The sequence below is a fragment of the Euprymna scolopes genome, chromosome 27, assembly GCF_053919585.1.
Source record: "Euprymna scolopes isolate OS-2025 chromosome 27, ASM5391958v1, whole genome shotgun sequence".
NCBI lineage: Eukaryota > Metazoa > Mollusca > Cephalopoda > Sepiida > Sepiolidae > Euprymna > Euprymna scolopes.
The window spans coordinates 88,604,719-88,621,306 of record NC_136508.1 but is presented as its reverse complement, the minus strand read 5'-3'; the positions used below and the strand labels follow the sequence as shown (position 1 = coordinate 88,621,306).

Genomic DNA, 16,588 nt, shown 5'->3' with positions numbered 1-16,588 from the left:
TAGCAAACATCTTCGTATTCACAAAAAATATTCACCACTGGATAACATGACAATGAGTCGTGACTAAGTCAGTATTCACAAAATATGGGGAATATATTACTAAGAGGAATTTTTTTTTTTTTTCATCTATTGTGAAAACCTTCAGCAAGTTGTCACCCTAAAAAAAGAGAAGAATTTTCTCTTTTTTTTCTTTCTTCTCTCTACCACAAACAGTAAATATTCCGGAACAGTTTTCGTACTCGAACATTTAAAAGAAAAAAAGAAGACAACTACTTTGAAGGAAAGGATTGTTCTCAAAGCGAAGCTACACTGGAAGTACAACTTTTTTTTGAGTGCAAACTATTGTTTTCCACCACCTTAGCTGTTCTAAATAGAACTTTTTCAACGCAGTCATTTAAAACAAAATCTGTACATTCTTTTTTTACTAATTATAGAAAAATGAATTAATTCCAGGCAGACATGATGCAATTGGAAAAAACTACAGATTCAACAGCAAAAGAAAAGGGGAATGAAAAACAAGAAAACTACTCGAACAGCACTACACAATTATTCGGTCGTCAACAACAACTGAAGAACGACACATTTCTATAGAAGAGTTACTTTCCCAAGTCGTAAAAAATAATGCACACACGTATAATAATTTTCACAGGATTCAATTTTGAATGCAATTGAAAATTTGTGCTATATATCAGATAAGTCGTTTGTGGCAAACTATAGAAAGTACAAAAATTGACAACATTGGTCAAATCAGAAAAAAAAATGTTTACTATTATGCAAATTGGAGATTGGCAAACATACTAAATTTGTGGATTTTATTTTGCCACAAAAAACATCTGAGCTATCTTTCACTGCTTACAGAAGTAGGTTTATAACAATACATTAAGTTTTAATTCAAAATTAATTAAAATATACTAAGCCCAAAAGCAAAATCAATACACAAGGTCCAAATTTAAAATAAATTTAAATACACTTTAGTGACAGCTTTAATATTAAGATCAATATTCTGGACTGAAGATGTTGCTTTTCATGTGTTTAAGATGCATTGTGCCGGGAGTTTCATATGAGTTGTTCAGAAGAGATGCTGCATGCTGATGATTTAGTATTTGTTAAGTTACAGACTTCAAAAAATTCTATGAAAGTAAAGGTCTGGGGGTGAATATTACCAAAATGATGAGCAGTAGTTGTAGTTTTTGAAAGTTCTCATGAAAAAAAAAGTTCCCCTGCTTGGTTTTTGGAAAGAATACAACTCAATTTTTTGTTGTAATGTGTAAGCAATTTGGTATGCTATAAATACAGTTGAATTAAAAGTTGAGAAATGATAAGTAGTTTGTATATAGGAAAATAGAGACGGATGAGAACTCAGATATGGAGAAAGTATATTTTTAGCTATTGAGTTTGTTTCGAACATAAGATGGATCTGGTGCAAAAGCTACGTAGATGCAATAAGTTGAGGGAACTTCTGCTATTATTAATCAGCAAAACATTACACCATTAATAAAAATAAGAGTCTATTGGGCATGTGTATGCAATGTGATGACCATGGTGATGGTGATAGTGATGAAACCTGACTATAGTGGTGGTGTTGGTGATGATGGTGGCGGCAGTGGTGAGTAGGAGGATCTAAATACAAAATTAATTAAATTACACAAGGTCCGAACACAAAATCTGTTTAAATACATTTCGTTTAGATGTAAAATTGATTAAAATATGATAACCAATTCTTATAAGTGACTTGGGATCGCTTGTGAATTTGATATTTCCATGAAACTTCCTCCTTTGGGAGAAGCCCATTCTTCCCACCTAAGGTGAGTATTACTTTGGTATGTTACGTTAACAGATTTCTTAATTTTCATGATGAGAAATGAATGTTTTATTCACTTTTTTGCTTGTTGCAGATTTAAGAATGATGCGCGTTATATTGGAGATTATTTTGAAAACCGAAAACATGGAAACGGCACTTTTATTTATCCAGATGGATCAAAATATGAAGGTAAAACGTTCCAAGTCAAGTCTTCCATGATTCACTAAACGATGAAGAGCAAGGGTTTTACTAAAAATGTACAAAAATTATGCTTGATTTTTGTATGACTGACTGCTCCTGCTGTTTATCATATAGAAACGTGTAAAGTTGCTTCAATCAGCAAGAGCCGAATCGGACATTTTAGTCGTGCTGAATTTTAGTTATACATAAGAAGCTTTACTAAAAATGTACAACTAAATAATGTACGTTTATTTGTTTCTGCTGTTGCTTTGCTATTAAAGCAACTTCAACACAAACGAACTACTGGGTTTATCATCGCAAAATATTGTAGAAATTTGTTGTGGTATTATTAAAATAAACAATAAAATGAATTTACTCACAAGTTTCAGTTAAAAGGTTATTTTTTGGCAAATATATTTTTAGATTCATATAAAAAGTTTTCGTTTCTTTGTAAATAAGTTTACTTTTTAAGATTAGTCGTGCCTTGATTTTACTAATCATGCACGACTAAAAATTAAACACAATTTTATGTACGTCTAATTGAGACAATTATTGTATTGGAAAAAATAATTCTCTGTCGTTAAGGGTTTAATTAATCAAAGAAACTTTTACGGTTTCAAGTTTAATTAAAAAATAAAACAAACAAAAAAAAACACTAGTAGATAATAATGATAACTTAAAAAATTGTTTGAGAAAACTATAAAAAAACTAAAAAAAATGACTTTTCTTTTCTTTGGGATCCGGCATCTGGTAGGCTAGGATTTTTTGTGATTCTTAGTCCTTCTTTTTCCTTCTGAGAATAATTTTTCTCTGCTTGATGTAGGGTCGGGGATGTGAAAACGATTGGCTGTTTTGAACCATCTGGCATCCTATGTAATATGCATGTGCCAATGCCATACTGACTACCATCGCGAGCCACCATTCCATCCAAATCCAGGGTAAAATGAGTTAGGAACAGATTTGAGGTAATGATTTTTTTATTTATTGAAATGATGTCTGGCAATCCAATGACCATTTTCAAGGTTTATCCTTCTTTAGTATTTGGTTAAGTGGTGCGCATCCGTGCATGTTGCAGATAAACCCTTGGTAATAATTTGCCAAGCCTAAAAAGCTTTGTAATTGTGCTGTTTTCCGGTGCCAGCATCTCTCTATTAGTAGTCGCTCTGTCCAGATCTGTGCATCTACCATCTTTACCAATGATATGTCCTAGGTACTTGATTTTTTTGTACGAAGAATTCACACTCGTCTTCTTTGACCTTAAACCAGTAATTTTGTATTCAACTGAATACTTGTTTGATATGGTTTGCATGTTCCTCCCTGCTTTTGATCACAATAATGATGTCATGTCATATGTGATAGCGGTGTCAAGATCACCCGCACATCGTATCCATGACCTACTGAAATATAGCAGGTACTACCTTGACCCTGAATGTGAGCCTTTCGTATTTGTGCAAATCCTGATGGATATTAATAAAGAAGAGGTCAGCACTTTTGTCGTTTGAAGGAATTTGAAAATAAGCATTGCTCAAGTCAATCTTAGAAAAAAACTTGCTGCCATTTAATTTTGTGAACACTTCCTCCAGGTTGGGTAATGGATAGTGGAAGTCTTCTAATGACCCATTGACCTTTTTCATCTAGACTGCCACAGCAGCCCACTCACTGTATTCAATTTTAGACAGTATACCAGTGTTTTCCAATCTGTCCAGTTTCTGATTGATCTTGTTCAGGGATGCGAATGGACGTTGCATTTTATTTTGGAAAAAAAAAAATGTTGTGTGTCTGGTTTCAGCTTAAAATCCGTGGCCATTTTTGTACATCTCTCAAGGCCAGGAGTGAATACATCTGGGAATTTTTCCTTAGAGCTAGTTATTATTTTCTAAGTTTCCGCTGGGCAGGCTTCTATTTTTTTTACAAGATGTGGAGATAGGTTAGTTCCACAGGTTAAACTCATCCATCAAACAGAGCCAAACAGGTTTTCACTATTTTTTATTCAAAAATGTTTTTATTTTATTCCTTTAGCATGAAATAGTCAAACTAAGAGAACAGTTAGTAATGAAAAATAATATATATATATATATATATATATATATATAACTTTATTCGATTGGCAAAATTTTAGAATAATTATAAAGAAGTGAACCATCGCGTAAATTCAATCAACTAAAAAATGGAAAACGGGGTGAGGAAAAGAAAAAAAAAAAAAAAATATATATATATATATATATATATATATATATATAATGGGGCAAGTTATATGTACAATTCAATAAAATAAATAAGTCGATTAAAAAAACGATCGTTAAAATACACCCAAAGCGCTTTTCGTTCAGACTAACATTTTCAAGGGTCATAAGTCTGAAAATTATTATTTTTTTTTTTTTTTTGACTATTTGGTAGTGGTATGGAGTAAGAGCGGAGAGGAGGTTAAGAAAAAAAAAACAAAAAAAAACAAAAAAAAAAACCTGACTACCCAAATAATTCTAATTGAAGCCGGAGGTTTCTCTGCTTGCACAAAGTACCAAATATTCTAAAAAAAAAAAAAATAATAATAATTTTCAGACTTATGACCCTTGAAAATGTCAGTCTGAACGAAAAGCGCTTTGGGTGTATTTTAACGATCGTTTTTTAATCGACTTATTTATTTTATTGAATTGTACATATAACTTGCCCCTTTATATTTTTTTTTCTTTTCCTCATCCTTTTTTCCATTTTTTAGTTGATTGAATTTACGCGATGGCTCCCCCACCAGACTTGTTTGGTGAGGAGGGCGGCTAGTCTCCCTGGAGGATTAAAAACAAGACCTTCCAAAGGGCGAATGAACTCTTTTTCTGGGTCAACGGCCAACTAGCACCGTGTATATTTGTGTGTATATGTGTATTGGGGTGGAAAGGGCTCCCGTAAGCCATGGTGAAGGCAACCTTTCTAGGAGAAGCAAATCTCTGATTTAAAAAACTATAAAGCTGGAGACCAGTACCCGCATTAAGCTGGTCTGCAGTTTAATTTGTTGCTGGCTATCTTGCTCTTGCTTGTTGCTGGATCTCAACATTTTGAACTGAGAGAGAGACTTAGCCGTCATACAAAGCTAAGACTCTGTAACATCATCTTTGTATAGATACTCCCTCAGGCATTTGGATTCATGGATTTTAAATGTCCGAGGGAGTGGCACTCGTCTGACAAGACATTGCAATCATCATATATGTATATATATATGTATATATATGTATGTATATCAGTATACTATATATATACTATATATACACTATATATATACTGTATATATATTATATATATATACTATATATATGCTATATATATACTATATATATACTATATATATATTCTATATATATATACACTATGTATATATATACTATATATATATACTATATATATATACTATATATATTATATATATACTATATATATACTATATTTATATGCTATACATATATATATACTATATATATACTATACATATATATAAATTCTATCTATATATTACATATATATATATATATACTATATATTTACTACATATATACATACTATATATATATATATATACTGTATATATGTATGTATATATATAAGTATATATGTATGTATATATATCTATATACATATACATATATATGTATGTATATTTATGTATGTATGTATGTATGTATATATATCTATATATATACATATATATGTATGTATATTTATGTATGTATGTATGTATATATATATATATCTATATATATGTATATATATACTATATATATACTATATATATGTATGTGTGTATATATATATGTATATATATGTACATATATACTATTTATATATATGTATATATATGTATATATATGTATATGTATACTATATATATACGTATGTATATATATGTATATATATATATGTATACTATATATATACGTATGTATATATATGTATATATATATATATGTATATATATGTATATATATATACTATATATGTATATATATGTATATATATACTATATATGTATATATACTATATATGTATATATATCTCTTCTCTATATAAATAAAATGAACTCATTTTTTTCCCGTCTGATTTTGACATTAATAGGATTAAAAATCAAGATGCAAATATAATATGCACAAACGGCAGAACAATATCTGAGGTGTGTTATAGGCTTATTATTTCTCAAATTCCTCGATAATCTTAGATTTCTATACTTTTTCTGCTGAGAAGTCACGGCCAAAATCGGTTAAGATCAATGGAAGTGGTAAAATATTTTCTCTCTAATAAATTCCTCCTCCCCCTGCCACCACTTAACACCGTTTGGGGATCGTTCACAAGGAACAGTTGAGAAGAGAACACCGGTTTGGCTTCGTAGTTCTTTCATGTGAAGTTATTTAAAATCACTAAACTAAGCTGCAGTGCTCTGTGGCGTAGTGGTTAGCGTGCTGGACAATTCACATTATATTTTCACGTTCGCGCCGACCTACTGTAGTCGTTTTTTTTTTTTTTTCCTAAACAACTTGAATGGACTTTTCTTGGTGGCCGAACTGTTAACGTTGCAGATGTTTGTTTTTTTTTTTCACACTTTGTTTTCCTACTTTTACTCATGACTCCGGGTTTGATCCTTCCTACTTACCTACCATAACATTTTTTAAAACTCCCCCCCATCCCGGAAACAAACACTCGGGCAACGCCGGGTACCCCCGCTAGTGTATATATATACTATATATGTATATATATGTATATATATACTATATATGTATATATATATATATGTATATATATACTATATATGTATATATATATATGTATATATACTATATATGTATATATATGTATATATATACTACTAGCATTTCAGCCCGGCGTTGCCTGGGTGTTTGCAGGTGTATGTTGAGAAAAAAAAAAAGAAAAAGCGGTCAATTTTTTTAAACTTTGACCCCCATTATGTCCCCTTAACATTTATTGTTTTGGACTCAAATCAAGTTATTAAGTTATATCCATGTCCAAGGAACCTATATCTAAAATTTCAAGTGTTTAGACCCACAATTGGCGGAGGAGTTTGGTAGAATTCTCAAAGGTCAAATCGTTGAACTTTGACCCCTTGCTCGGGTGTTTGGAGGTGTATGCTGTGCAAAAAAAGCAAAAAAACAAAAAAATGGTTAATTTTTTAAAACTTTGACCCCTATTAATGACCCCTTAAAATTTTTTTTTCGGGCTCAAATAACTTTATTAAGTTAGATCCATGTTCAAGGAACCTATATCTAAAATTTCAAGTGTCTAGACCCAAAATTGTCGGAGGAGTTTGGTAGAGTTCTTAAAGGTCAAATCGTTGAAATTTGACCCCTTAACAGCCAAATTTCTGGCTGACACTCGTCACATCGATTTTTCCAAATCTCAGTACCCGGTATTTCAAATTTCGAGGCTATAGACTAAAAATTGACAGAGTTATTGCGTAGGGAAATGTACACAGACAGACAGACAGACAGACAGACACTTCACTTTTATAGATATATAGATATATGTATATATATGTATATATATACTATATATGTATATATATGTATATATATACTATATATGTATATATATGTATATATATATTATATATGTATATATATGTATATATATATTATATATGTATATATATGTATATATATGTATATATATACTATATATGTATATATATACGTATATATATACTATATATATATATATATATATATATGCTTTGGGATCCGGCATCTTCTAGGCTAGGATTTCTTGTGATTCTTAGTCCTTCTTTTTCCATCTGAGAATAATTTTTCTCTGCTGGATGTAGGGTCGGGGATGTGAAAGCGGTTTGCATGTTTTGAGCCATCTGGCATCCTATGTAATATGCATGTGCCAATGCCATACAGACTACCATCGCGAGCCACCATTACATCCAAATCCAGTGTAAAATGGGTTAGGAACAGATTTGAGGTAATGATTTTTTTATTTATTGAGAAGATGTCTAGCAATCCAATGACCATTTTCAAGGTTTATCCTTCTTTAGTATTTCGTTAAGTGGTGCGCATCTGTATATGTATTGAGCTTTTTAAATGTTTCCACCACGGAAATATTGGTGATTAATTCAACCTCAAATTTTATTTTTGTTCCATTGACGGCTTTTGCTCTTTTATAGGTTGTTAGCGTCGCAGGTTTTCGTAATTTCTTCCACATTTTGAAGTTTTGTAAGATTCGATTCACCCTCTAACTGAAATTGAATATCCATGCTGAGAATTTGTACCGTCACGTGTTTATGTAATTTTCTTCTAAGGAATATCAGGTTATGGTTTGGTGCACTTGGCTTTCTCATGATGTTTCCTGCAGTTAGAACTTTTATGTTCCATTTTATTAAATATAAACATTTTCTTGTTAAGTATGAGCAATCCTTGACCTAGAGTTTACCACCACATCTGAAACAAGGGTTCAGTGCTTTTGGTTTTTCAGACTTTCATGGGTAATTTTGTGTGTACCGTCTTGTATTGTAGGTCAGCGATTTTTTTTCTTGAATATTTTTTTTATATTTGCGGTGTCTGCTTCGATATTTATTGCATCTTTTTTTATTATTTCCACTTTTTGATAAACCAGGTTCGAATCCTGGTCACAGCAGCAGATGTGAAAGGATCTCCCACTCAGGTTAGCAACTGGCCTCTGGCCTTGATCGAACTGTTGGTTGTGATTGTCTTGTCTCCGAGAGTCCTTCACATGAAATACTCAGATCTCAGCTCTGTGTTGATTTCTGCTGAAAAGCAAATAACTTTGCATGCATGCCAGAAAAGAAAGAAGACAGACTCAGGTTTTCTAACTACGAAAAAGTTAATTTCACAAAGATTACAGGTTTTTACATATGAAAATTGTCAGTTCACCAAAACATCAAAGTTCTCACAAAATCTTATTCTTTGTTCTCTCGATGGCAGTCAGGATGGATGGAGGGGGGTCTGGGATGTTCTTGGAGTGTGTGTTTCTGTCGAGATTCGGCTTCAATCTGTCGATTTCGATCCGGGTGGCCATTCTTATACTAAGGTGTCTGGGTGGTTCTGGCAATCTGCTGAACCAACCAGGGCTAGACATGTTTTCTAGGGAAATCCCCAGTTCCATTTGCATGTGTGTACTTCCACAAATCGTCCGCCGTTTTGTAAATCTTAGACCAAGTCTTAACTGTGAATTCACACGACTCTAAGAGGTTAAATCCTGTCAATTTTCTTTACTCAGAGACCCAGAACGTCTGGGCCGAGGTTCCTCAGGCCAACAAGTACATGATCTCGTTTCTACATTACTCTGCCATTTCCTGTCATTGTTCTAAACAATAAAAATATCTCTCTGTTTTTTACAAAGCACAATAAACTCGCCCCTTTTTATAGGTCACCTGCCACTGTCTGGAATTCGATTAACGTTAAACGGACAATCTCAGCATATTTACCCGGTATTACCCAGAGTTTTAGGGGATTTTAATCTCCCAATGGGGAGCAGTATCGCTTCTCAAGACGGTTACGTCATAAATCCTCAGTCAGTTTTTGCAGTGTCAAGTTTGGTTTGTTTTCTAATTCCATTAGAACTCTGTGCCTGATTTTTTTTCCTGGGGTTAAACCTTGTTTACTCTTCAAAATTTGTGTCAGTAGTTCTTCTGTCCTTTGTTGGTGCTCAGACGATTGTTTTTGATGTTCCCTTAATTGCTTTTGATGTTCCATTAATTGCTCGGACTATTATTTCTGTAATTCGACTTGTTGTTCCTCTAGCTTTTGTTGATGGTGTGCCATAATTTCCGGTTTTTCTTCCCATTTCTCTAATAAGTCTTTTTGCATCTTTTTATGTTATTCAATTTACAGTTTCATTAACTGAGCCAAAGCTGACCTTAGCTCCTCCATCTTATCTTGTCGGTTAGTTTAGAGAAAAAAATGAAGTACAGATTTTGTCTTTTTTTTATCTCGTCCGTCTGGAAAGAGAATTTTGTGGTTCACCCCTTTTCTTTCCTCTTTTTGCAAATACCAGGCAGGAATTAATGATTATTTCCACATTATTTGAAACAGTTGGGAAAAATGTTTCAAAATAAAATGTTTGTTGCACTTAACAATTTTAAGATGTTTGAGTTTTCTTTCTTTAGACAAAAAGAAAACAGAGCTATTCCAAAAAATATTAACCTCACGTTTATCTTTAATAATGCCGTTTAACCAACACAAATATAAATACTCTCAGAGCTGCACCTTTGTGTTTTTATTTTTTTCTTTACCGTTAAAAACACTTTTGTATTTTTATTTTTTTCCTTTAGCGTTAAAAAAGTCAAACAAAGAGAACAGTTAACAGTAAATAAAAAAATGTATATTTTTTCCAGGGGGGAAAAAACAACAGAGTAAAGATTTTTTTCTTTTTAGTAATTCAGAGAGAACAACAGCAACGATTTTTTAACACTCAACACTATAAGAAGATTAAGAATTTAATCTTATTTTTGTTCTTTTAGAACCTTTGAAATGTACTTTTCCGGTAAGATGGATTGACACAATTTGTTTTTTTGTAAAAAGATTTTACTTACGGTTTTTCGTCTCGTGCTTATCTGGGTCTGAATTTTTTTTTAAGTCGGGAATTGGGGTTTACCCAGTTAATTTTTTAAGTTAATTAACAGAGTTGTTATTTTTTCCTTTGATGTTACCACATGAAAAAAGAATCTTCCTCAAATCTTCGTATTGCCAGCGTTATGGGAACACTGGTTTATTGAATTCCTTTTCCTTTCGTGAGTTTTCAAATCTTTCTGTCGCCAGTGTTATAGCTCTGAATTAGCCACAATAAAAACAGAACAACGGTGCAAGTCAAGACGTGTATTAACAAAAGATAAACGAAGGGTTACAAAATAAAAAGAGTGTTTGCATTCCACCAAGCATGCAAGGTTAATTCGTAACTAGAACTCCACCTGGGATCATTAAGAGTTCTGATATATATGGCCGGTGGTTGTGTCCATTCAGAGGGTAGTTTCTCAACAACAAAATACGATTTTAAAAAATAGAACGGTAACATAAGTGCATAAGCACCATTTTTGTTATTAACATCTATGATTTATTTAATGAGAAATTAAAATAATTTTAGTCGATTTTTATTTTAGCCCTTTTTTTTAATGACTACTATTTGAACGTTAATATTTTATATTTCATATACAAATATTTATATTATTATTAATGTGTAAATTTTAAAACCTAAAAAAATTATAACAAAGGTTAATTATTAATAGCAGTTTGAAAAAGAAAAAGAAATGTTTTTAAAAAATCATCAAGTCGCTTCTGCTGTTCCATACTTATTAAAAACTTTGTATAGTTAACACAAGTGCTGACGTCACCGATTTTGTGCTCCATTCTTCACAATCAGTTGGAGGTTCCTAATGTTCTATGTTAGATTTTTTTAGCAAATAAATAATTCAAAGTGTAGTACCTGTTCTGATACTACACTTTAATTTTTCTGTCGATGGTTAGTAAAAAGGAAATCCTTGTAGATTGAGGCAATTTTAATTTTTATTTCAATTTAGAATGCCCCTTCTTCGAGAGGTGGATTCTGTATATTATAACATTATTTATGTGGATTCTGTATATTGTAACATTATTTATGTGTATTCTGTATATTATAACATTATTTATGTGTATTCTGTATATTATAACATTATTTATGTGGATTCTGTATATTATAACATTATTTATGTGGATTCTGTATATTGTAACATTATTTATGTGTATTCTGTATATTATAACATTATTTATGTGGATTCTGTATATTATAACATTATTTATGTGTATTCTGTATATTATAACATTATTTATGTGTATTCTGTATATTATAACATTATTTATGTGGATTCTGTATATTATAACATTATTTATGTGGATTCTGTATATTATAACATTATTTATGTGGATTCTGTATATTATAACATTATTTATGTGGATTCTGTATATTATAACATTATTTATGTGGATTCTGTATATTATAACATTATTTATGTGTATTCTGTATATTATAACATTATTTATGTCTAAATCTGCTTCACTGGGAAGATAAGTAAATAGAATGACACATAATAACACCGATAGCTTAATCATTTCCATCCAAAATGAGATTCTCATTTTTAGCGATTATATGTGACTGAACATTCTGAAAAACTTGACAGAAAAAAAAGAAAAAGTGAACAAAATTTTTTTAGAATTTGAAATGGGGGATCCGTTTCTTATATAATTTTTTTTTTTTTTACCACTAATCTGACTGAAATGATCATAAAATCATGCACAATCATTTTCAAAGAAAACACCCCAAAACTGCGCTAAAACACTAGAATAGCTCAGAAATTCGAGTCTTCTATTAGGTTAAATTTATATGTGAAACGAATTCTAAAAGAATACATGTTTTCCTTTCCGACAAATTTTTCAGGGTGTCCATATGTAATCGCCTAAAAAAAAAAACTAGAATCTCACTTTTTTTCTAAAGACTTTCAAATACTACTACTACAACAATTTTTATGCAGTCAAATAATCTACTTATAATATTTTCATGAAAATATAAGTTTAAATATGAAACAAAATATAAGAAAAACATCTTAGTAAAATATATTAGACTAGAGGCAAAATCTGAAAAGGGGCCTAGAAATCACTTTAGGGAGCACAGAATGTTAGGAGCCAGCATTCATTTCAGACTGTTAAAGTGATTCATACAGAAGATTTTTTAGATGGATTGCCATTGAATTAGGCTTTTATTAAATTTTTATAGCAAAAACAAAATGGGCGCCATTATCGAAAATACAGAATTATAATAACATGACATAGTTTCGTATGTACTTAAGATAATGTTTTGAAATTTGCTGTAGTTGAAGATATTATCACGTGTGATGCATGGTGAACTTAGTTCAAATTGATTCCCATATTCTTATGCATTTAATATGATTTTATTATTAGTTTGTAGCCAAATCAAAGATGAACATCATTGTGAAAACGCTTAATTATAACAAAATCACTGATCTTTTTATTTATAATGATATGAAATTTTGAAGATGTTCTCATGCTAAAATAATGAAAAAGATTGAAAATATCAAGTCTGTTGCGGGCTAGGATATAAATATCCTAACTCGCTACAAAAGAAAATAATGAAACGAATGGAATGAAGGAAGCAAAACTCAATTGCTGGATAAAATAAACATGTCGTTTATTTTCTGTCGAAAGTAAAGGGTTTAGGTGAAACACGTGTTCATTCAGTCATTGACGACTACATGCGTGGAAAAGAAAGGAATAAAGTAGAGGACGATAAATGGCAGTCCCGCATGTAGAAAGGGAAAAAGAGAGAGGGAGTGTTGGTCTCATCAAAAACGTGCGTTCATGGTAGCAATCGTCCACTTGGAAAAGTCTTCAAACCAAGAGCTGTGGACGCCGTACTTGCCTGGTTGACGAACCCAAGCAAAAAGGGAAGAAAGAGGAAGTTGAATGGTTGTGTTGACTTTTATATCGGGGTGAGTGTTCTGACTGCGCATGTCAGGGGAAGTGACGTTTCCCATGTGTGCGTACATGTGCGCGCATGTGTGCGTACGTGTGTGTACGTTAGCGTGTGTGTGTATACACGTGAATGTGAGTGTATGTATGAGGATGTGTATATGCGTGCATGTGTGTGCCTATGTGTGCGCATACATGTGGGTGTGTATATGTGAAGAAAAACATGTTCGAACAAGACTCCCCCTCCTCGGGAGAAAAAAAAAATATATATATATATATACAAGAGAAACGCATTTCGTTTTTGTTTTATTTATGTATATTTTTCTTTTCTTTTCTTTTTTTTTAATAAGTTATGCATTGTTTGAAGTGTTTTGGCCAATGAACTTTTCGACTTGTTTTTGTTGTTGTTTGTGGTGTGTTGTTTTTTGTAATTTCTTTGTCCGTTTCTGAGTGTGTATGTTCTTGTATTGGACTAGGAGAAATGTGTAATTGTTCGTCTATGAATGCAGGTTTAAGTCTGTCTATTGCTATAGTGTCTTTTTTTTCTCTTTTTAAAATAGTAAAATACTTTTTACTCCTGTCGAGAACTAAATAAGGTCCGGAATATTTTGGACATAGTGGGTTTTTTTACTGCGTCGTTCCTGATAAAAACGTATTTACAGGTGTGAATATTGCTTGGAATGTAAATGTTCGTGTCTGGCTTTTTGGTTGGAGTAAATTTTAATTGTGACATTTTATGTTTTAAGTCCATCACAAAAATTGTCGTTGGGGAAATGTCTGTATTGTTTCCGCAGAATTGTCCTGGTAAAATCAGTGCTGATCCGAAAACTAATTCTGCAGGTGTGCTCTGCAAATCTTCCTTCACAGTGTTGCCAATTGCTAGGAGAATGAGTAGCAAATTGTCTGACCAGTCCGATTTGTTTTCGTTCATAGCCAAAGATGCTTTTAATTGTCTATGAAATCGTTCCACCATACTGTTTGAGCAAGGATGGTAGGCAGTAGTCTTAATGTGTCTTGTTCCCAACAAATGGTTGAATTCAGCGAAAAGAGTTGATTGAAACTGTGAGCCCCTGTCCATTGTGATTACGGAGGGCACTCCGAAAATCGCTATCCAATCTTGTAAAATCGCTCTGGCTATTGTTGCGGCTGATATGTCTTTCACTTGTATTGCTGTCGGCCATCTGCTGAATTTATCGACTATAGTAAGGATGTGGGTATGTCCCTTTGAAGTGGGCAAGGGTCCAACCAAGTCGATATGAACATGGGTAAACCTAGCATCTGGTACACTCAAAGTTCCTGAAGGTGATTTTGTGTGCCAGTGAACTTTGTTTTTTTGGAAAGGAATGCAAGTTTTGGTCCAAATACGGATGTCCGTATTCATATTTGGCCAAACAAAACATTCCGCTATTAATTTCACGGTGACACGTTTTCCTGGGTGGGACAAATTGTGGAAGTGCTGGAAAACTTGTCTGAGGCTGGATGAAATATAAGGGCGAGGGTGTTTTTGTGAAACATCGCAATAGAAATTTGTTGTTCCGTGAAGTTTTGTCCATTATAGCTGGGAGCGTGGTATCAGTTAATTGCTCTTGTGCTATTAATTCCATACTTAGTGGAGTGGAATATAAAAAAGCAATTGTTGCGCAAGATAAAGCGTCAGCTACAACGTTTTCTTGTCCTTTTACGTACCGTATATCGGTAGAATATTGGGCTATAAAGTCCAGATGTCGAATTTCTCGTGGATCATATTTGTCGACATGTGTGTGTAGATCAAATGTTAGAGGTTTATGATCCATATAAATGGAAAATTTTCTGCCTTCCCGGAGATGTTTAAAGTGCTTAATTGCAAGGCAAATTGCAAGTAACTCTGTCGAGAAAGTACTATATTTAGTCTGCGCTTTGTTTAACTTGGCAGAGAAGAATGAAATAGGGGTCATTTTGTTGTCAGAAATCTGCTATTTCTGATGCGTCCGTCGTAAGTGTAAGTTCCGTTGTATCGCTATCTTGGATATACGTAAGTTTGGTGAAGTTTGCCAAAGCAGTTTTCGATTGTTTCAAGGCCTGTAGTGCAGGTCCTTTCAAAACTAACTGTTGGTTTTTTGTTCGTTTTTTTAACAAGTCCGTTAAAGGTGCGAGTAACATGGAACAGTTAGGCAAAAAGCGTCGGTAATAGTTAATTATGCCTACAAAATGGCGTACTTGTCTGACAGATGTTGGTAGAGGGAAATTTGAAATGGCACTTACTTTTTCAGGCAAAGGGGAGATTCCATCCTTGTCAATTAAATGACCGAGAAATTGAACTTCCTGGTGGCCAAAAACACATTTATCGGTGTTTAGTTTAAGACCGAAATGTGACAGTCTTTCGAAAGTTTGTTCCAGGTGTAGCTGGTATTCTTCGAGGTTTCTGCTAGCGATTAAAACGTCGTCCACATATGCGAATATGAACGGCAGACCTCTGAAAACTTGTCAATCAAACGCTGGAAAGTTTGACAGGCGTTTCTAAGCTCGAAAGGCATCCTTAGGAACTCATAAAGGCCAAAAGGTGTGGTCAGTGCAATTTTATGAATGTCTTCTTCTGCGAATTAGAATTTGAAAATATGCATTTACAAGGTCAAGCTTGGAGAAAATTGTGGCGCCTTGGAGTCCATTGGCGAAGTCATGGATATGGGGAATAGGATATCTATCTGGAACTGTTTTTGCGTTTAAGTGTCTAAAATCTCCGCACGGGCGCCATGTGGTGTTGTCAGCTTTCTGTACTATGTGTAGGTTTTGAAATTCGGATTTTGACAATTTGTATTTATCTGGTTTCAAACGTCTGGGGGTTGAATAGACGGGCGGTCCTGTGGTCTTAATATAGTGCTTAGCTCTATGCTTGATGGGGTCCGTGTTTTTAAATGGCTGGGAAAGTTGAGGAAATTTTTGGAGTAACCGGCGGATGTGTAAATCTTCAGGTAGGGCAGTGATTAAAAATTTCAAGGTAGTTCCTCTCACCGAAATCTTCATTTCATTGTCTGTCAATGTGTGATGAATCATGTCGACAGACACGTTGAAATGGGCTAAAAAGTCCGCTGGCTATGGTGAAATTCCATAAATAATTCCTTCGCATTCCAAGGTTTAAATCTAAAGTTTTCTCGCCAAA

At 32.9% G+C, this 16,588-nt stretch overlaps 1 protein-coding gene across 1 annotated transcript in view; it reads left to right on the top strand.

Moving 5' to 3' along the window:
* Positions 1 to 16,588, top strand: part of LOC145248973 (radial spoke head 1 homolog) — a 128,873-nt gene that overhangs the window by 84,272 nt on the left and 28,013 nt on the right. The window contains exon 3 of the mRNA XM_080110786.1: positions 1,896 to 1,990. Coding sequence (XP_079966912.1) covers positions 1,896 to 1,990 — 95 coding nt within the window. The remainder of the gene's footprint in view (positions 1 to 1,895; positions 1,991 to 16,588) is intronic.